A 21828-nucleotide genomic window follows, 5' to 3' on the forward strand; every position below is an offset into this window, starting at 1 on the left:
AGGGGCCGGCCCTGTCCCCTGGGGTGTCCACCTTCCTGCGGCTCCTCTGCGGAGGAGTTGCACGGGGAAGTACCAGCTCTGACTGCCATCCCAGGCCAAGGCTCAGGCTGTTCCATTCCAGCCTTTGTGTCTGGGATCCTCCCCAGATGGTGACTGGCTCTTAGGACAGTGCTTTAGGATCTCTGTCCAGTGCCAAGGCATCCTGGTTCCAAACCACAGTTGTATCTGTCTCTGTTTGACACATCGACAAGGGAATTTGTCATAGGGAAGACATGGGCTAGAGTTCAGGGGACCTGAGCTGCCTTTGTGCTTCAAGACCCAGATCTTTTGGGAGAAGTGAGGACATGCTGGCTCTGCCTTGAGTCCCCTTGTGCTGGACCATTGGGAGGACAGGTTCTTGTTGGGCCCATGGCCTCCTGAAGCTCCCAACTCTCAGCCCCTGAAGGTGGATGAGTACAGGCACAGCCAGGGATGAAGCCATGGGAATGAGGAACAGAGAGATGTGTTTGTGATCTCAGTTTACTGAGTGTGACTGTTTTGCCTGCCTGCCTCCATCCTACCTTGCCTTGGGAGATCCTTGAGGACTGTGGGTCCCAGGATGGACCAAATGTAGAGGTAAATGCCACACCAGGGAACTAGGGATGTGGGGCTGTTGTCCTCCCCTGTGCCTGCTTGTGCTTCAGGGCTTCTTTTCACCAGGTAATTACACTGGGACAGGAAACAGTCTGGAGGGGGCCCAGGTAGCAGTGTGGTGCTGATCCCAGAGCTGCAGCTGATGTAGGGGTGATTCAGGTGTAGGTGGCTGCAAGGGGCAGAGTGTGTGTGCCTGCATGTTCGTGGGACTTCTCAGGTTACATGTCCAGCCTGATCCATTTTTTCTAGCATGGATGAATTCAGCAGAGCACCTTAGGAGATTTATCATCTCCTGCTGCTCCTTGATTTTCTTACTTCCGTTTTGTGTTTGGAGCAGGCGTGTCGCTATGGCCACGTCCAGCACCTGGAGCATCTGCTCTTCTACGGCGCTGATATGACAGCTCAGAACGCCTCAGGAAACACTGCCCTTCATATCTGTGCTCTCTACAACCAGGTACTTCTGTGGGGTTTGGGGTGTGAGAACAAGAAGGTGTGAATGGGGCACCAGCCTGCCTGAGACAAAGCAAGTACAGCAACGGGCTGGGGAGCCCTCTCATTGCTGTTACTGTTCCCCAGACCCGGGAAGGTCCTTCTGAATTGTGTCCACATTCTGTCCCAGGATGAGGCTGTTTCTGTTTGTGGCACCAGCCTGATTTTGGGTTTCTCAAGAGGCATGTGGCCAGGGAGGAGTCCATGGTTCAGTCTGTACATGTTCCCAAGATGTTTTTGCTGACTTACTGCCTAACACATTCCCTGATTTTCCGTCTGGTTCCTATTCTGCCTCTCAGCAACTCCCCATTACTGGTTGGGAGGGAGCAGTGTGCCTGGGTGCTAATCAGACCCAGGTGCCCACATTTAATTTAAGGAGGAGACTTGGTCTAGTCGGGGCTTGTTGGGCACAGCTGGGGTCTTTTGCTCTGCTCTGAAGAAGGTGTGAGGAGTGGGCTCTTGTCCGTTTCACAAGTGGCCTGAATTCTTGTTACTAATCTCCGAGTTTTGAAGATGATAACAGGCAACATGGGGCACCATTTCTGTTTTATCTTCTGTGTGGTCACTAACTTCAGCTTGGGAGAACTTGAGGGTAGTGGGGGAGCCCTCTCAGGTCTCGCACACCTATGGGTCTCTTTTTGAGGTGTGGAGGTCAGTATCTAAGGATTTCTCCTGTAGATTTTGTTTCTTCCTAGAGATTTTATACATTGTATAGTATGAGGGTAGTTTTCAGTCTCAGAGGTGTCCCTACTTCAGCAATGGAAGATTGTGATGTTTTGCAATAGAAGTTGGTACATGGAGGCTGATTTGGGGCCTTTTGGGTGGTGGGAATGTTCTGTACATCGGGGGCTCTTGTACCCTGGCTGCTGGGGTGGGTGAGTGGGCAGAGTGGTGTTAAAGAGTACAGGGCTGATAAACGGTTGGATTAGCATTTCTGAGGAGCACAGAGCATTTGGAACAAAAACTGTCAATGCCTTCAGGAAGCAGCAATACCTGGGAATGTTTGGTGGCCCCTGTAGCTGTGCCCATGGGTGATGTTGGGGCACAGCCACAGTCCTAGTGTCCCAGACCTGCATGCAGCTGGGTGGGCTTGGTCAGCTTGGGGTTGGGGAATAACCAGTTTGTAGGGGCTGAGCATCCTCCTTTGCCAAGGAGGGTTTCTGGACACAAGGAACCCACGGTTTGCTGCTTCCCTGCCACCAGTCTGCAGCACTAACTGGTTTCTTCCCCTTGCCCTCCCAGGAGAGCTGCGCTCGGGTTCTCCTCTTCCGCGGGGCCAGCAAAGAGATCCGCAACTACAACAGCCAGACGGCGTTCCAGGTGAGGCACCAGCCCCAGCCCCTGCAGGGCTCCTCCTGCCCCACCAGGGCAGCCCCTCTGACACACATGGGACAAACCCATTGACTCAGGACTTCTGCTCTGACCTGCCTAATTGCTGGGGCAGGGGGGAGGAAAGAGAACGTGTGGTACATGTGGAAAGGGCTGGGAAGGTGATATCAAATGGTGGGGGAGTGAAAGAGCTTGGCTTGTCTGGCCTTGTGTAGCAGAGGTGGAAAGAGAAGTTCTTCCTGTCTCTAGAAATGTTGCAGTAAATGTTAGAGAAGGAGCAGAATGCTTAGAAATAAAGGACAGTGTTGCCACAGAAATTAATGCACCTGAACTTGCTGTTAATAAACTGCAAGTTTGAGGACCTCTAGCCACAAAAGGAGTGGAACTCTGTACTAGCCTTCTGGTAAATGTTCTGGGTAACACAGGTGGAAAAGGGAAACTGAGTCATTTTGCAGGTGACTTTTTCCAGAGTTTTCCAGACCATGGGAGGTGACTGTGGCTGCAGTTAGTGCAGGAGGGCTCTTCCCACCCAGGGTCTGCTCCACCCTTCTTTGTTAAAGCTTTTTGAACTTGGGACAGCCTTTCTGTCTGGGCTGCTCTTGGAGCAGTCATTGCCTGAGGACCTGTCAGGAGTATTGTGACTCCATGTCCAGCTGATACAGAACTTCAAGGTGTCCCCTGAGAGCAGAGAGTGTCTGTTGATGTCTTACTCATACACCTGCTTGGGGAGCTGTGGAGGAGCTCACTAATTATAGCCCTTTAGAAATACTTTTTCTTGCTTGTCCTTCCATGCTGTTTGTAGCAGCTTTAGGCTACAGAGTCCCACGTGTGACCACGATGATGTCACATCTCTTTGTGATGTCACGTGCAGCCTGTGTGACAAGGGCCTGGGTACTGGTGGGGCTGCAGCCTCAGAGCTGGCACATCCCAGGGGTGGCAGGGAACTGCTGGACAGAGGGTCTGCATGGGCTGCAAACCTGCCCTGCTGGGTCCCGCTGAGCCAGTGTTGCCACCAGGCAGAAGAGGTGGGAATGTCTGGAGAGCCTTATGTATCCTGAGGAATTAACTATACTGGGAAGGCACCAGTTCCCTGTTGATGCCTGTGCCTGGGAGCTGAGATGCTGCTCGCCAGCAGCTGTGGTGAACCACAGTGTTCTGTCCTGCCTGAAGGTATTTCATTTACATGTTCAGTATATTTTAATGCAAATTAAGCATACTGTCCTAAGAAAAGTAGGTAGGGCCCAGTGTGTGCTTGCCAGCATTGTATACAGGAATGGGGCAGCTGTGTGGAGATAAGCACCTTGAATTACAGGTGTGTGTGGGGTGAGGAACTAAAAACTCTTGGGTAGGTTCAGGAAGTGAGTGTGTAGCTCATAGTCTTGTTTAAAAGTAATTTCTTTATTACAACTGAGGCCATGTTCCTTATCAGCTGTGCTACATGGTGGCCTGGATGCTGAAAGGAAAAGGGCACTGAAGATCAAACTGAGCATCCTTGAAGGTGTGCTGGTGTTTTGTCACATGCAGGAGCTTGAGATCTGCCATGCGATGAATTCCCCTCTCAAGTGGTGGTTTGTCTGGTCATAGCTTGTTCTCCCCTCCACAGTGGCCCAGGGGGCATGGGGTACCAGGCTCTGGTGGGAGCCACCAGAGCTTTGCTGGAGTGCCTGTGACCTTGCCAATCACAGCAGGTGCTGAGGGGTGACCCAGCCCAGCCTGGGGTGGGCAGCCCTGCTCTGTGAATCCCCTTGGCTCAGACCATCCTCTCTCTGCCCCCTCTGGAGGTGGGTTGTGATAGGGCTTGATGTGGGAAATTCTGCTTTGCTCAGACTGCAGCTCTCTGGGGAGGCTTGCTCTGGGGATGGAGGATGTTCCCATCTGACTGTGCTCTGATTTTATGTGAAAATATTTATTTTCAGGGAAGGGCTTCCTAGAGGAAACTGTTGCTTTCTTTATGAGATGAGCTGAACTTTTGGAATTAAGAGATGGAGAAAGAGCAATCAATCTTACTGCTTTAGGCATCTGCAGGACATGGGGTGGGGCAGTGGGTGGTGGAGGGAGGCAAGTGCCTCCTGCTCTGATGGTGCTCCTGTCCTGCAGGTCCCAGTGGGTCTTAACAAGGGAAGAAGAGTGTTCATGTTTTCCTTTTTGAAGTGATGCGACTAATTGGAAGTTTTTGTTCTGGAGAATGAAAACTGTGGTTGGTAATGCAGGTTGTTTGTTGGCACATCCAAACCAGGGTCTGCTCAGTGTCATGTGCCCCTTGCAGCTCCCAGCTCTCAAAGAGCAGCTCTCAGACTCCTGCTTGGGGCTTTCTCACACCTCATCTCCCCTTGGCCATGGCTGTGGTTGGGGGGCTGCCTTTGGCTGTGGTTGGGGGGCTGCCTTTGGCTGCCTTTCTCCACCAGAGTTCTGGAGGCAGAGGAGCACTGAGCCAGGACAGGGAGCTGCCCTTGCAGTCCTGTGGCTGCTGGAGCTCATGTAAATGCCTCTGCTGATCTATGCCTGTCCAGCCAGTTCACTGCACACGCCTCCTGGTAATTTGATTGCTGCTGTTAATCAGATAGCCTGGTGTCAGTGGCCCTAGATGACTCCAGATAGGAGTGAGTAATTCAGGGGGTTTAGGAGTGGTAATCTGCCTGGTTATCTTCCCTGAGGCAAATTGGCGTGTGCCTTGCCTGGGGTGGTGTGTCACCTCTGGCTGTGTTGGGGTCCTCCTGTTGCACCTGACCCCCCTGGCCTGAGCAGAGGGGCAGAAGCAGCCACAGCCCCTGGTGGCTCCAGCAGGGCTTGGAGGGGAGGGCAAGAGCAGGGTGGGCTTAGGGTGAAGGTTTTCCCACAGTATTTTCCCAGCTTCTGTCAGTCTGCATCTCTGTGTTCTGCTGAGCCAGGTTCATGCCTCCATCTCTCTTTGGTTGCTCTTAGCTGGCTTTTCATCCATGAAGTGTCTAAGATAATCCCCTGTGCAAATGCAGTCCTTCTCAAAGCTCCCCAGCCTTACCCAAATATGTTCTTCTCACAGAAGGATGGAGACATCCCTTCTCAGGTAGGATGTTGCATACTTGGAATGCACTGGATGGAGAAAATGTTGGGGTTTGGGTTTGTTTTTTTCCTCCTTCCAGCTGCTTTAGCAGCATCATTGGTCAGATACAAAGTGCTGCTGAAGCACTGACTGTCTGTCAAACCCCCATGTGCCTGAAGGTGCTCATGGACTGGACTTAAGTGTTGGTCACTGGAGCATGCTGTGGGTCAGGAGCCTGTGGTGGGAAGGACAGGCCCTCAAGCCAGGACTGTGACAACCAGCAGCTGCTGCTGTGGTGATCCCACCGTCCTGTTGGACAACATGAAGGTGCAGGGCTGGAAACTGTGGGCAGGTGCACAGGTAGTGGTGGGAGGATCATGGGGGGTGGCTGAGTCAGTCAGTGCCCTCCATCCCACCAGTGGCTTGTGTTGAATCCCAGGGACCTGAAATCCTGTTATCCTGTGTTCAGGCCATGTTTTCCATCTTAGGAGTGTGAAGACTTTCCTGTAAGTCTTGTTCTTTAAGAGGTGCTTTTTAGGGTGTGATAAGGTTACCCACCCTCACTACTTCAGTCTTTCTCTCACATGGGATAGCTGATAGCTCAAAGCCCTCCAGATCAGCTTGTTGGTAGTTTCTGGTGGTTGTTTGGGGGGTATTCAGTGGTAGCTGCTGTTCAGCTGCAGGGTTTTGGGGTTCTCTTTTCCCTTCCCTTTGTATCAGGTTGTCAGAGTGATTGCAGAAGAGAAGACCTTTCCCATCCTGGGAATGATCATATCCCTCTCTGAGCCTTCAAATCACATGACAATGAAATCATTGCCCTTCACAAGCTGAACCCCATCAGGATGATGATCCACACTTGGAGCTGGAGACAGACCATGTGAACCAGCCTTCTTGTGTCACACTGGGGTTGGACATCCAGCTGATGAGAAATGGTTTGATGGGATCTACCTTAAGTGTGTGAGGGAAGGAAATACCTTCTGCTCTTGCAGAAGTCACTGTCCTTGTGGCTCTGCCCCAGCTTGCTATCTACCAAGACCTCCAGGATCTTTTCTGCTGAACTGCTCCATGGTCTGTGTCATTGCCAAAGCTGCTTGTTTCCCAGACACAGGATTTTGCATTTGTCCCTTTTCAGTTTGATGGGGGTCCTGCTGGCCTGTTCCTCCAGCCTGTCCTGCTCCCTCTGGGTGGCAGTCCTGCCCTTGTGGATATTGACCATTCCCCCCAGTTTGGTATTGCCTGTAAACATGACCTCTGTCGTGCCCCACCTGTCTCTGGTCATTGGGTAGAGAATGACCCACTAACAACCACTCCCTGAGCTGAACCATCCAACCAGATTTTCCATTCTAGCTGTCCAGCTATCCCCCCCCGTCATGTCCTAATTTCTGTGGAGATAAAGATGAGACATGGAAGGCTCCATCTGTCTTGCAGGTGTCCTTGGAGGTAACTGCTGGTTTTCCTCCCTCTGTTGGGTCCTCTGTGCCACTCCTGTCTCTCAGTAGTCTGCCCTGTGGTGTGGGGCTGAAGATGTCCTGCTACATGGGAGCCCTGCTCTCCTCCACACAGATTTCCCTGGGAACAACAGGAGGATCCTAAGGTGCTGCTGTTCAGTAGCTGTACCAAGCAGGTTGTTTCTGCTCCCTGTGGATCTTTCCCTGTCAGTCCCAGCTGCTCTGTGGGAGTGGTGAGAGCCAGGGGTGAGACCCTTCTTGCCGGGTTTAAGTCCTTTGGTTTCTCACCACTTGGCTGGTCTCCACCAGTGCATCAGGGCTTTCTTGCCTTTTCCTCCTTGGTTTTCAGATGTTTTGAGGACTTATGCAAGTGTTTTCCTTTTCAGGAAGCCAGTACTCTGATGGGATGAAAACAGGTGTCACATTCTGCCAATCCAGCACTTCAAACCTCTGGGTCATTTTTTCACCTTTTATTTAATCAAAGTAACCTTTCCAGTTGCCCTTATCCCTCTGTAAAAAGTAGGAAGAGTCCAAGTCCTTATGGTCAGTTCATCACCTGCCTTGCACTGTGTTATCCGTTGGTCCATCAGAGGTGCCAGCAGTTGTCTTCTGAGCCACATCCATGTTTTATCTTGTTAGCATTGCCAGCTTCCCAGTTTTCTTTGCAAAACCTTGCATCTCTAGCAGGGAGCCTGAACTTTTTGTTCACAATGTCAAGGCAGATCTTTCTTGTCTGGAAAGTTCTGGAGGTTCCTTATTCTGCCCCTTTAAGTTCCTCGCTGGTTTGTGGGCCAACCACAAGGGCTCTGATGGACTTTGCAGCAATGGGCATGGTGAAGGCTCCAGTCCTGATCAGAGGGGTGTTTTCAGTGCCCAAGTCACTTCAGACTTGCATGTTGAATATCTCCACCCTTGCTGTTTCTGGTGTGGACACCTGGAGCTTGACCCCTGCCTTCCCTAGGTGCTGTTTGCTGCAGCATTGCAGGGCTGGGTGGTGTAGGTGGAGCTGTTTGCAGCTGGTGTGTGCAGGAGGGACCTCAGGACCCCTCTGCACCAAGGGTGCTGCTGCCCTGTGCTGTTTGCAGTGCATGTGTCTGTGCAGGCTGGGTGGGAAGTTTCAGTTTCTCAAACAGCCTGGTCCACCTGCTGGCTTCTTGTGCATCTGCCTTCCCCAGAGCCCACCAAGGCACTGGCTGCTTCTGTGAGGTGGAGGAGGACCTGAAGTGACCTGGGCATGCTGGACCTCCCATGCTCAGCCTGGGAAGAGAGGGGTGATGGAGATGAGTGTGAGCTCCTGTGGTAGTTCAAAGGGAAGCAAGTGGGGTGTTGGGGTGTTTCTAGTTCCTGTTGGGTTTGGGTGGTGTGAGGCAAGGCAGCTTTCTTCCTGTGTGTCTTCCAGTCCTCCTTTACCAGCAGCAGTGGGAGATGCTTCACTGCAGCTTTGTGCCTTTTCTGGGGAGAGGCTTCTTGTTTGTGTTTTCCACAAATCATTTTGCTTGGCCAAAGTCAAAGGGGGCTTTTCCCTGGTCTCCTCAGCAGTGTTGCTGATGTCCAGGCTGTGGCCTTCAGGGCTGATCCATCCAAGGCCCCAGTGCTGCTGGTTGTACCAAAACCAGAAAGCTTAGAGCACAGCTTGGCTGTGAGGTGTGACCATTTGTCTCCATTTGATTTCCACTCTGCTTTGGACCATTAACTTACCTAAGGTGTACACTGGAAAATTATTATAAATGTGTGAGCTTCTTATAAATGTAGCTTTTACAGCCAATAAAGATGTCTGGGATGACCATCAAAATGTGAACTCAGCACTGGAAGCTTTAATTATCAAGAGATAATAACTCAGTGTTATTTATTTGAAAAAACACCTCATAATTTCCTATTGATCTAAAGGATTGCTTATGGATGAGAGCAGGTGCCTCTGGAGAATCAAGCTGAGACTAAACATCTTTAAATACAAGTTGTGATTTCTCTGCTGTTGAGCATTTACATCCATGAGCTCTGGCACTGCCTGTGTTAGCTCTTCCCATCATGTCTGATGTAGGTTTTAGAAGCACAGACAAGTTTCCTAACGATCAGTAAATGTCAATTTTGTTCATAGTGGTGGTGGAGCTTTTCCATTGATACAGGATTATTACATGCAGAGTATAAAAATACTATAAAAGTCATTGCCTCACATTTAATTTAACTGGGATTTAACAGAGCTGCTGGCATCTTCCTGGTCTTCTCAGGGAAGCTGGTGACCCCATCCTGCCCTGCCCCACAGCAGGACTTGGTGCTTCTCCCAGCCCCACCAGCTGGTTTCTCCAGCCCAGGGAGGTCCTGCTGAGGAGCAGCCCTGCCCTCTTGCCCACCAGCTGCTGCCAGGCTGGTGACAGGGATCTCCCTCCCCTCCAGTCCCCAAAAGGGACCAGTCCCCATCTCCATCCCTGAGGAATGGACCATGTAACCAGGCACCAGCTGGGCTCTGTATGGCCCATCACTGCCCTTGGAGCCTGGTGGTCCATCCAGATTTCCACCCACCTCACTGTCCTCCTGCCCAAACCTGTCCTGTTCTGCAATAAGGATGATGCAGGAGACCCCACTGAACACCCCCCCAGGATCAGGATGAACAATGTTTGCTGTGCTGCCCTTATTCAGAGCCAGGTGTCCCATTGGAGAAGGCAGGAGAATGCAAGGGCTGAGAAGGAACCAGAGAGGTCATTTTTCAGGCTCCTGTGCCTCCCCCAGGTCAGCTCTATCTGAAGCTCTGCCCAGTGTTCCCTCCCCAGCTGGTTCTGCCCTGAGCTGGGCTCTGGCTGCAGCCTCAGAGTGCTCTGCTCCTGCACTTGCAGCTGGAGGGTTTTCTGACACCTAACCTAAATCTTTCTTCCTGGATTTCAAGCCTGTTACTATTCTGTGGTCATTTGGAGCAGGTTATTCCTGTCCTGCTGCAGCTGCCCACCTTCTGCTTTACAGCCACATCACCCCTTCCCCACCAGATCTTCTCATCTCTGCACTGAATATCCCAGAGCTCACAAGTTTTCCTGCAGAGACCTGCAAAGCATCATCTGCTGCTTGCTATTGATTTACTCTGAATTCTTCCCATGTCTTTTCTTTAACTCTGTTTCTAAAAGCAGCCTTCTGCAGCTGACACCAGCCTGTTCCCACGCAGCCCAGGGGTTACCTCACACATGTGAGAGGTGAGGACACTGATTGTCAGTCCTGGAATGTTTTCCCTGTTCTGCCACAGTGTGACTTTGTTGACTCGTTTTCAGCTTGTGATCCTCAGATCTTCAGCCCTGCTGTCTCCTGGCCTGCATTTTGCCTGGTGTCACAGGCTGGCTGAGCCCTTGGGTCTGGGGAGACACGGGGTGGTCTCTCCTGCTGGGACAGGCCAGGTCTGTAGCTGCTCCCAGCCTCTCCTGGTCAGGCTTGGAAAGCCTCCACACCTGGAGCACTCCCACCCTGTGGCTTGTTCCCATACTCAGCTGTTCTCCTGGTGAATCACAGATTGGTAGGGGTTGGAAGGAACCTCTGGAGATCATCTAACCCCCTGCCAGAGTAGGGTCACCCAGAGCTTGTAGCACAGGATGGTGTCTCGGTGGGTTTGGGTTGTCTCCAGGGATGGAGACTCCACAACCTCTCTGGGCAGCCTGTTCCAGTGCTCTGCCACCCTCAAAGTACAGAAATTCCTCCTCATGTTTAGATGGAATTTCCTGTGTTCGAGTTTGTGCCCATTACTCCTTGTCCTGCCACTGGGCACTGCTGGAAAAAGACTGGCCCCCTCCTCTTGACACCCACCCTTTAAGTGTTTATAAGCATCGATAAGATCCCACATCAGTCTTGTTCTCCAGACTAAAAAGTCCCAAGTCCCTCAGATTTTCCCCATCAGGAAGATGTTCTAATCCTCTCATCATCTTTGGAGTCCTCTTCTGTCCCCTATCCAGCAGTTCCCTGTCTCTCTTGCACTGGAGAGTCCAGAACTGGACCCACTTCTCCAGATGTGGCCTCATCAGGGCAGAATGAAGCGGGAGGAAAACCCCCATTGACCTGCTGCCCACACTCTTCTTGCTGCACCCCAGGATACTACTAACCTTCTTGGCCACAAGAGCACATTGCTGGCTCATGACCAGCCTATTGTCCACCAGGCCTCCCAGGTCTTTTTCCACAGAGCTGCTTTCCAGAAGGTCAGCCCCTAACCTGTACTGATCCATGGGGTTATTCCTCCCTAGGTGCAGGACCCCATGCTTGTCCTTGGTGAATTTCACAAGGTTTCTCTCTGCCCAACTCTCCAGGCTGTCCAGGTCACACTGGGTGGCAGCACAGTCCCCTGGTGTGTAAGCCACCAGGTGAAGAGCCTTTTCATTGTGTCCAGGCAAGATTTCTCCCATTGCACCTTGTGCCCATTGACTCTTGTTCTTTGCACACCTGGGAGGAGAGGCTGGTTCCCATCTTCTGCAATCCATCCCTGTACAGAAACTGTCTCTGTTGACTAAATCTTTGTTGACTAACCTTTGTCTCTGTTGACTAAATCTATTCTGTTTCTTGGGCTTCCAACAATTGCTTCAATTCTAATCCTTTAATGACTTTGCAACTCCTTCCAGCTTGGTCTCATCTAGGAGTTTGATAAGCATATTCTGCACTCCCATCATCCAGGTTGCTAATGAAAAAATTGAATAGGAATGAACCTGGGGTAGGTTCTGTGAAATCCATTTAGCACACATTTTTAGCTTGACAGTTAATCATGAATTAGTTTTCTGATCAGTTTTTCATCACTTGGCAGGAGTTTTGGCTAGATTTAATTTCTGTTGTTTCTGAGAATGTTGCATAAGGCTGTCAAAGTTTTGCAGAAGGCAGCTATATGATATCTTCAGTTGCTTCACCCTTCACGAGGAAGTAACTTGTTCCCTCCTAGAAGTAACTTAGGTCCCTTAAACTTGGCTTGCTCTTTACAAGTTGCTGCTGTTGGTCATCTTCAATACCTGGAAGGGGCCTATAAGAAAGCTGGAGAGAAGACCTGTTCACAAGGACATGGAATGATAGGACAAGGGGTAAAAGTTTTAAGCTAGAAAAAGGTAGATTTAGGTTGGACATTAGGAAGAAGGTTCTTTACTATGAGGGTGATGGATCACTGGAACAGGTTGCCTAGAGAGTGGTGGGGACTAGATCTCAGGGAAGGGATGTCTAAAGGTCATCTAGTCCTGGAGACATTCAAGGTCAGGTTTGATGGGGCTCTGAGCAATCTGTTCTAGTTAGAGGTGTCCCTGCTTGTTTTAGGGGGGTTGGACTAGATGACCTTTATAGGTCCCTTCCAACCCAAGATATTCTCTTCATGAACTATCTGCTTTGCTCACCATTTTCTGGGGCAGTAAAGTGAAGGTCCCTGGTCTGTAGTGCAGTGTTCTCTCCTTGTGCTGTGCATCTAAAGCTGGTTGTAACTTCCCTTCCTTGCCAGAGAACTGTCAGGGATGGTCTGAGCTCACCACTGAGGCCTGAGGTGGTCCCACCAGGTCTTGGCAGCTCCTGGTCTGCAGATCTCAGGTGCTTTCTCACAGAGTGAAGGTGTTTCGTAAACTGGAACAAGGTGGACAGGCAGGTAATGCCCCAAACACCTTGTGGCAGTTTTGTGAGGCCCAACTGATCTGCTCATCTGGGGACGTTGCTGCATGACCAGGTGTGAGCACAAGGCTGGGCAAGAGGCCAGCAGCCCCAGGGGTGGGAAGCCCTCCTGCCCACCCCCGTGCTGGGGGCTCCTGCTGTCCCACCACTCTTGGCACACCTTGTTTCACCCCATTTTGTACCTTGGCCTTTCTCAGCCCCTTTTGCATCTGTCACACACCCAGTTGGGCAGGACAGCACTGTGGATGGCTTTCCTTAAATCTCCAGAGTCAAAGGTTGACATTTGTGGCAGCTTCTCTGTGCCAGACAAGCAGGTTGGTCGATGTGTTTGCTTCAAAGATTTGTATCTTGTTGCTTTAAAACAGGCATCATGGTCTGAGCTCTGCAATTCACAGTCATGTTGCCCAGGCAACAGAATGCTCTCAAATGGAGTGATTTTGTTAAAGAATGTCTTCACTTAACTGTGATTTTTCTAATGTAAGTTAAATTTTAGCTGATAGTGTTTGGATTTCAAGCTTATTAATGACACCACATCTTGTGATGTCATAGAAATTAATAAATTTAATTCTGCTTGTGTAGACTATAAGTGATCAGTGTCAGCTCTCACCAGCTGCCATTGTTCCTCAACACAAAACACAGGAACAACATCTGCTGTAGGGTGGGTTTTAAAGACTTGGTCCTGACTAATGCCCACAGTTGTAGCTGATGTGAGGACATCTATAGCTTGATTTTTATTAATCAGCTCCATATTTTTCTTGTCGTCACTACAACAGTAACCTCGTCCTCCTCCATCTGTTCTCTTGTCAAACACTTGGATTGTGAGGGTTGTGGGGTTTGGTGTGTGCAGAGCCCACTGATTTTGCCTACTAGTTCTAGTAAGATATTAAAATAATGTATGGAGGTGTGGAATTGCTGTTGGCACTTGGAGGGGTTATTCAACCTCTAATGTATTAAAAATGCAGCACATCTTCCTCAAACTTACTGCATCTGCTGTTTGAGTGGGAAAACACTGGGTTTTTTAGCATTTAAAAGTATGTTTGTTAACTTTCAAGATCCTAATTGATTGCAGTTTGGGATCTCTGACAAATGGTTTGTCTGTGCTTAGGCTCCTTGTTGTCCTTATTGATTAGACCACACAGGAACCCAGCTTCTTGTAACCTTTCTTACACTTCAGATTAATTAAAAACTGTTTTGCAATCCAGATGTTAGAAGCCTAGTTTGCAATGCAAACTCTCAGTGGTTGCATTGCCTGCTTACCCCTTTTAGAGTGAGAACACTTTGCACAGGTGAGGTGGGCACCTCTGGGTCTGGCTCAGCACCTCCCGGGGGGTTCAGTGACTGTCCCCAAAACCTCTCTTGCTTCTCCAGACACAGGAGGTGCTGCCTCTGCACTGCAGCTTTGCTACTGTGCCACATGTGGAACAACCCCTGCCCTCAGGTTGAAGCACCATGGCTGTTCAGGCCTCTCAGGGAGTACAGGTGAAATGACATCCTCCTCCTGAAAACAAACTCAGCAGCTCTCTGGAGAGCAGCCTGGGCCCTGGCTCGAAGCTGGGGATGCCCACAGGGCACAGGGGGGACACAGCTCTGGGCTGCCACCTCTCCTGGTGGAATCTGTCACCTCTTCTCCTAAGCTGCTTAATTACCCTCTGCAAGAGAGCATCTTTTAGGCCAGTGTTGCTCTGCCTAATTTAATCATCCTGTTACCAGCTCTTGTGTGTTCAGTTACTGGAGAGCCCTGCAGCTGGACTTGCTCCCTGGGCCATAGCACCTGTGATCACCTCAGCTCCACTGAGCAGGAAAGAGCTGGATCTCCTTTGACTTCCACATCTTGAAGGCATTCACAGCTGCTGGGTGGGTTTTGTGTCCCTCATGTGACTCGACTCCCTTCCCGTGGTGCCCTGGCTCGAGGGGTGACCCGGTGCCTCTGCACAGGTCCTGCTGCAACACGTGGAGCTCAGCACTGAGTTCACAAGAGGCTTCCATTGATACTTTCAGTTGACCTTTATGTCAGTGTCAGTTGCTATTCAGAGGGTTTACACTGAAGTTCTTCCCTGCCTTGTGAGGATTTCACCTCCTGCAGCCCCATGCCCTGCCCTGGCTCTGGGGCTCTGCTGCAGAAGAGACCTTTTCATCCCACCTTCCCTTGTGCCCTCAGCATCCCTTCCTGAGGCTGGGTGGTCATGGCCATCACAGGGCAGGTCTGGACCAAGGACTTGAGCTGCACCACTGAGTAATGTCCTGCTTGATGGGGTCTCTATATTAACAAGTACACTTGGAGTAAGGAAAATGTATAGAACAGCTTATATACAGGTGGATATCCTGGGATTGATCTAGATACACTGTCATGGGCAAAGGTAAATGTGTTCTGTGTTGTGCATTATACCTTTCTAGACACAGATGTCCTGAGTGGAGGTCAAGATCTCACTTGTCCTAGCTGCTCTGAGTAGGCAATCAGCCCTGGAGATGTTTGTCAAATCTGCTTCAAACTGGCAGGAAACCCTTTATTCAGGCAAAGCTGATTTTTCTCAGTGCTCCTCTGTGCTGAGAAAATCAGAATTTTTATTTTTAAGGCTTTAATAAGGTTTTGGGGGTTTTTTACCAGTAAGCATATTTCTTGGTCCTTCCATTAGTGAACGGGTGGCATAATTGATCACCAACCCTTCTGTAATACTTTCAAGATTTAAAGTGAGTGAACCCACTTCTGTCAGTCTTATCTCTGGTCAGGGTTTCCAAGTTTCTCCTTTCAATTTGTTTGCCTCCTTCCTAAAAACCTGTGACCCCAAACTGGGCACATCAACAGACAGCTCCTCACCATCTTCCTAGAGTTAAATTTGCCCTTATGCCATGTCACCATTTTCTTGACTTGTATTTAGTTTGGGGTTGTGGCTGTTACCACAGGCTGTTTTCTGCTTTATGAAGCCTTGCAGGTTGTTCTCCGCCTTTATTTATTATGTATTTAAGCACTTCATTTCTCCCTTCCCAGTGTAAGTTTGGACTAGACTTCACTGGATTTCATCTTTCTGATTTCAGACATGGTTGCTACTGTCAGCCAGACTCATAAACTTGTCAGTCAAACTCCACGTATCATGCTTTTTTCCTTTAACAAGATTTACTTTCCCAAAACTACGGAAGTTATTAGTAAAACAAGAATAAAATCTAATTAGATTCTCTGCTGTCAAAACTGGCATTAAGGTATGCAGGAGAAAATAGTTCAGAAAAGCACTCTAAATGCTAAATATGCATCAGTATTCTTAATCTACCATACACGGCCTCTCTGAAGGTTTTACAAAGCAAGCTGTGCAGTGTGAGTGCAGGAGATGCTTATGCTGTATTATAAAATATTGTGATACTTCTGAAAATGTTCCAATCAGGAAAAAAGCTGATCAGGTGAGAAAAAGGTGCAGTAATAAATGAAGAAAATAGGAATATAAACCCAGATGTGGGCCAGAAAGGAATTATGGGAAGGGAAAAAGTATGAATAAGCATAACTGAAAATATAAAGACAAGTTCTGGCTGGAAGAAGAGCTGGGAAAGAAATTAGAGGAAAGCATGAAAGGGAGGAAAAGGGGAGTTAATTTTTAAACAAAGTTAAAATGGCTTTTTTGTTAGAATGAAATGAGGGAGACAAGAGCAAGCTGTTTTCCTGGCAGTGTCTCCACTCTGATTGAGAATTCAGCCCTTTCTTGCACAGCACAGAACTCCTCCTGTATGAAGAAGTGGTTTGGTGTGCTCGGGGGAGGCTGCAACACAGGAAAGTCCCTGGAGGGGCTGCTGGTGGGAGAGCCCTCATGGCAGAGCATCATGGAATGGTTTGGGTGGGAAGGGACCTGAAAGCTCATCCAGTGCCACCCCTTGCATGAGCAGGGACACCTCCCAGAAGAGCAGGATGCTCCAAGCCCCATCCAACCTGCCCTGGTGCCCCTGGAACTGATGCCAGGTGGCTCAGCCCTTGGTTTGCAGCCAGTGCTGTTGGTAACTGTTTAAAAATGCTGATAGTCCTTCTGTGCCTTGAAATTTCTCTTGTTTTCCAAGACACAATCTTTTAATGGGTATGGAAAGTGCCTCTGCTTGTTTTTTCAAGATTTTCTGTAACTTACTAGGACCTGCCTATTTGAATATGAGGTTAACAGAAATCCTTCCTGCCTTCTTCCACCTCCTGGGATGTTTCTGTCCCACACGCCCTGTTGTTTGGGAAGGATATGTTCCCAGTTCCTGCCCAGCTCCTGCCTGCTTGCCTCTTCTGCATTGCTGCCTACAGTTGTATCCTCTGCATCTGTGATGGACCCAGGACAGACCTGTGGTTTTTCTTCTCTGTGACAGATGCAAAATGTTTTCTCCTGGCAGGTTACTGCTTTATTTAGCTGCTCTTATCAATAGTAATACAGTTGAACTCTGGGCTTCCCGCTGCTGGAGTGCAGGACTGCAGACCAGGAGATGACTATCTGGCCATGAATGATTTTCTGTCATCATGGATGGGCTGGAAGTTGTTTTTCCTGAGGGACTGAGCGTGGTCACACTCACTGAGCAGACACAGGTGCCGGAGTCGCCGCCTGCTCGGGACACACGTCCCCTCTCCCATGTGTCCCTCCGTGGCACCCACAGGTGGGTGCTTGTGTGCTGCCCCAGGCACAGGGCAGCCTGCCCTGCAGAGAGCAGCTTTCATCTGCCTGCTGAGCTTCTGGGTTATTTACCTACTCTCAAGGCTTTCTTCTTATCCTCATTTTATTTGATTTGTTTTCACTGTCTTTTCATTTAAAGCCTGCGTTGTAAAAATTGATCAGGTTTCTGGCCTCCTGGCTCCCTCCCACTCCTCCTCCAGTCTTCAGTGTGAGCCTGAGCTAATTCTGAGTCAGATGCCATCTCAGCTTCCATTATCCAGCTGATGTTGCTGGCTGGAAATCTCCCTGCCTGGCAGCAGTTGCTCTCCAGTCACAGACATTCCACACAGGAGATTCCTGCTCTTCCCCAACCTCCAGCCTGAGCCCGTGGCTCTTGGCAGGTCTGTCAGACCTGTCTGTAGCTCTGGTGGTCAAGACCATTCTGGACACCGATCTACACTACCCAGTTCCTTGAGAGCATCCCTTAGTGCTGGCTGGATCAGTGACTAGACTGACCAACTCTTGCCAAGAGGACTGGCCTGCCTGTCCTCTCTGTCCTATCCTGTCCACTCTACATGGCATCACCCAGCATGACTCCCATCTGAAACAGGTGGCCAAGAAATATCCTCAATGAGATGTCCCTCCTCTCTCCTGTGTCTGAGATGCTCTTTTTCCCAGGCACTGACCACCCATGGACCTTGCATTCAGCTCCCTGTCACAAGTTACCAACTTTGATCTTTGAAGGCATGGCTTGGTGGCACTGGGAGGTTTCTGTTCAGGTCCCATCTGGCTCTGGCCAAACCTGTCATTCTTCCCTTCCAGAATCTTTTTCTAAACTTTCAGGAAATGCCACCAAACCCACCTTTGGTCTCTGCCAGAAGCTGAGGTTCATTTCCAGAGCCTTTCTGCAGTGCAACAAATTCATAGAAATTGTGACCCCTAGGACATGGCATTTTCAGCCTGCAAGTGTCACAGCAGGATGTAGGGGAGGTGACACCTGTGCCGAGGCTGCAGGTGGTGCCCATACCAGTGCTTCTTGGGTAACACCACTGTTCTCCTTGTGGTCTGTACTGGTGGTAGTCAGCCCTGCTGGCTGACGGGTGAGGTTCCCTCCTCAGAGGCTGGAGTTCACATTTCTCCTCCTCCAGCTCAAAGGCTCGAAGGTGCCTCCTTAAGGTTTGTTCCTACTTCCCAGAAACATTCAGAGTTCAGAGCACCCTGCTCCACTTGTTGGAGGAGATCACAGCATCATCCTCCTCTCTTTAGGATGGTTTTGTAATGCAGCTCATTAGGAGAATAATCTTGTTCTCTTGGTAGCCCCATGTGCCTCTCTGAGCCCTGAGCTGGATGGTTGCAACTCTGGACAGTCTTGGTTTTTCATGTTTACCTGTGCCTGCTGGCTGATCCAGCTCACTGGCAGATACTCCCTGGAGGCTTCGTGGCAGTGTTGGTGCAGCTGCCTGGCTAAAGTGCCTCCTCTAAAGCAAAGGGCTCAGCCTCTGCTCCTTGGGAAAGCAAAAGTGCTCTTTGCTGCGTGGAGCCCGGGCTGCAGGGTGGGCGTTGGGTGGTGCCGAGGGGGTGTGGGCAGGGGGGCCTGGGCTGTGTCTGCCCCAGATCTGCTCGGTAGCTCTGCACAGGAGGGCTGTCTGTTGCCTCCAGGAGGTGTTGGGTCTGCAGCCTCGTCGTGCCACGATGACCCCAGTGACAGTCCCAGGAAGCACCAGACTGGTGGCATCTGTGCCGTACGGTGGCAGCACACGCGGCTGCGGGCGTCCCCCGAGCGCCTGCTCGTCTGGGCCCAGATGGAGCTGCCATCTGTGAGCAGCAGGATTGACCTAGTAGGACTGCCAGATTTCTGGAAACCTAGAACAAATATGGAACGTGCTTGGAGTCTGCCTGGCAGAGTGAAGGTAGACAACTTTGAAAAGAGTCCAGCCACGGAGCAGTGCTATCTGATGAGCAGCGTGAGGGTTGAATAGAATCGTTCTCTTATCTGGGAAGTAGAAAATCATCAGCAATGGAAAGTCCCAGGAACTGGAGAGGTCTTGGGTAAAGTGATACCAAAATAGTTGACAACAGTCTGGCATGTTGACAGATGCTTCTCAGTGTCTGAGGAGAGCAGAGCAGCTTGAATGTGTTAGGACACTAAATTGGCTGCCTGCACCCTAATTAGCCCTTTTACATTCCTCCTGCATGGAAGGTCTGCTCCATTCTTGCCCAGCAGCTCTGCTGGTGATCACTTGATTCTCTCTCCATCACCTCCTAGAGCCAAAGTGTCCCACCTGCTTCCCCATGTCTGCTGCTGCCTTTGCAGCCCAGGGCTGTCACTGCCCCTGCTGCCTTCACACACAGGGTGACAATGGTGACATTCTGGACTCCTCTCTGCTGCAGTTGCTCTTGCTGCCCTCAAGGTGGATCCTCGTGGGCTGTAACCAAACTCTGTGCCAGCCTGTGTCCCCAGGAGGGCAGCAAAGGCTCGAAGGTGCCTCCTTAAGGTTTGTTCCTACTTCCCAGAAACATTCAGAGTTCAGAGCACCCTGCTCCACTTGTTGGAGGAGATCACAGCATCATCCTCCTCTCTTTAGGATGGTTTTGTAATGCAGCTCATTAGAATAATCTTGTTCTCTTGGTAGCCCCATGTGCCTCTCTGAGCCCTGAGCTGGATGGTTGCAACTCTGGACAGTCTTGGTTTTTCATGTTTACCTGTGCCTGCTGGCTGATCCAGCTCACTGGCAGATACTCCCTGGAGGCTTCGTGGCAGTGTTGGTGCAGCTGCCTGGCTAAAGTGCCTCCTCTAAAGCAAAGGGCTCAGCCTCTGCTCCTTGGGAAAGCAAAAGTGCTCTTTGCTGCGTGGAGCCCGGGCTGCAGGGTGGGCGTTGGGTGGTGCCGAGGGGGTGTGGGCAGGGGGGCCTGGGCTGTGTCTGCCCCAGATCTGCTCGGTAGCTCTGCACAGGAGGGCTGTCTGTTGCCTCCAGGAGGTGTTGGGTCTGCAGCCTCGTCGTGCCACGATGACCCCAGTGACAGTCCCAGGAAGCACCAGACTGGTGGCATCTGTGCCGTACGGTGGCAGCACACGCGGCTGCGGGCGTCCCCCGAGCGCCTGCTCGTCTGGGCCCAGATGGAGCTGCCATCTGTGAGCAGCAGGATTGACCTAGTAGGACTGCCAGATTTCTGGAAACCTAGAACAAATATGGAACGTGCTTGGAGTCTGCCTGGCAGAGTGAAGGTAGACAACTTTGAAAAGAGTCCAGCCACGGAGCAGTGCTATCTGATGAGCAGCGTGAGGGTTGAATAGAATCGTTCTCTTATCTGGGAAGTAGAAAATCATCAGCAATGGAAAGTCCCAGGAACTGGAGAGGTCTTGGGTAAAGTGATACCAAAATAGTTGACAACAGTCTGGCATGTTGACAGATGCTTCTCAGTGTCTGAGGAGAGCAGAGCAGCTTGAATGTGTTAGGACACTAAATTGGCTGCCTGCACCCTAATTAGCCCTTTTACATTCCTCCTGCATGGAAGGTCTGCTCCATTCTTGCCCAGCAGCTCTGCTGGTGATCACTTGATTCTCTCTCCATCACCTCCTAGAGCCAAAGTGTCCCACCTGCTTCCCCATGTCTGCTGCTGCCTTTGCAGCCCAGGGCTGTCACTGCCCCTGCTGCCTTCACACACAGGGTGACAATGGTGACATTCTGGACTCCTCTCTGCTGCAGTTGCTCTTGCTGCCCTCAAGGTGGATTCTCGTGGGCTGTAACCAAACTCTGTGCCAGCCTGTGTCCCCAGGAGGGTAGAGGGGCTGGGCGATCCTTCCCAGTATCATGGGCTTTTATTTTTTATTGGAGACGTTTGCCCAGTGTCAGATCTCAGAGCTGTGACTCTTACAGGAATATTTAAATTATCTTTCAGTTTTCTGCTGTTAACTCAAGACCTTGCAAGCACTTGGACATGACATGGCACACAGACTGCTCAGGTGTCTTTCCTCCTTTCCTGGAGATGTTACTGATCTAAAAAGAGAAAAATAGGCAAACTGTTGTTAGATTAAAAAGCCTTGTCACTTTGATACCAGGCTCTGGAATGTTCCAGGGTGTGGCAGCATCCCAGACACTGACCCTGTGCCTCTGGTTGTGTGTCCTGTGCCCCCTGGACATTGCTCAGCATGGGCCGTGCAGAGGGACAGAGTCTGTGTTGGTGGCACCAGGAGAAGTGCCCTTTGCACAGTGTCTGCTGTCGTGTGGCATCTCCAGGACGAGGAGCTTGGCTGTGATGCTGAGGTGACATTCCTTCCTGTGTGGGACATCTGCCTTGTTGTTTGAAATGAGACTGTTGATCTGCAGGGAGGTCAGAGTGTTTCTTTTCTGGTAGTCACCACTTCCTCCTGCTTTGGTACATGAGCACTACAATTGCTAGCTGTGAAATAGGACTTTTTCAATATGTATTTTCAGGGATTTCCTGCCTCGAGACCCTTCTCTTTTGTGCCTGCCCCCCAAAAGGTTGTACCTTACCACCTTGCCTGGTGTGGGCAGTGAGGTGGAGCTGGGCAGGACTGGGGACCTCGGTGGCTCCAGGAGGGAAGCTGGTGCCATGGAGCACCAGCTGAGGTGACAATGCAAGGCATGAAATCCTGTCATCTCCTTTGCTTCTTCCAAGTTGGATTGAAAAATGTAGCCAGCAGGGATCTTCTCCCTTATCAGGGGTTTGTGTGAGATTATGTTCTTAACAG

At 50.5% G+C, this 21828-nt stretch overlaps 1 protein-coding gene across 1 annotated transcript in view; it reads left to right on the forward strand.

The window, feature by feature from the left end:
- The window catches only part of SHANK3 (SH3 and multiple ankyrin repeat domains 3), a gene marked incomplete at its 3' end in the record, with an annotated part of 257239 nt that overhangs the window by 28316 nt on the left and 207095 nt on the right, over positions 1–21828 (forward strand). The window contains exons 5-7 of the mRNA XM_010000321.1: positions 700–740; positions 971–1087; positions 2365–2442. Of these exons, the coding sequence (XP_009998623.1) occupies positions 700–740; positions 971–1087; positions 2365–2442 (236 nt within the window). The remainder of the gene's footprint in view (positions 1–699; positions 741–970; positions 1088–2364; positions 2443–21828) is intronic.

This window comes from Chaetura pelagica, unplaced genomic scaffold (assembly GCF_000747805.2).
Source record: "Chaetura pelagica isolate M959 unplaced genomic scaffold, ChaPel_1.0 scaffold486, whole genome shotgun sequence".
Lineage (NCBI taxonomy): Eukaryota > Metazoa > Chordata > Aves > Apodiformes > Apodidae > Chaetura > Chaetura pelagica.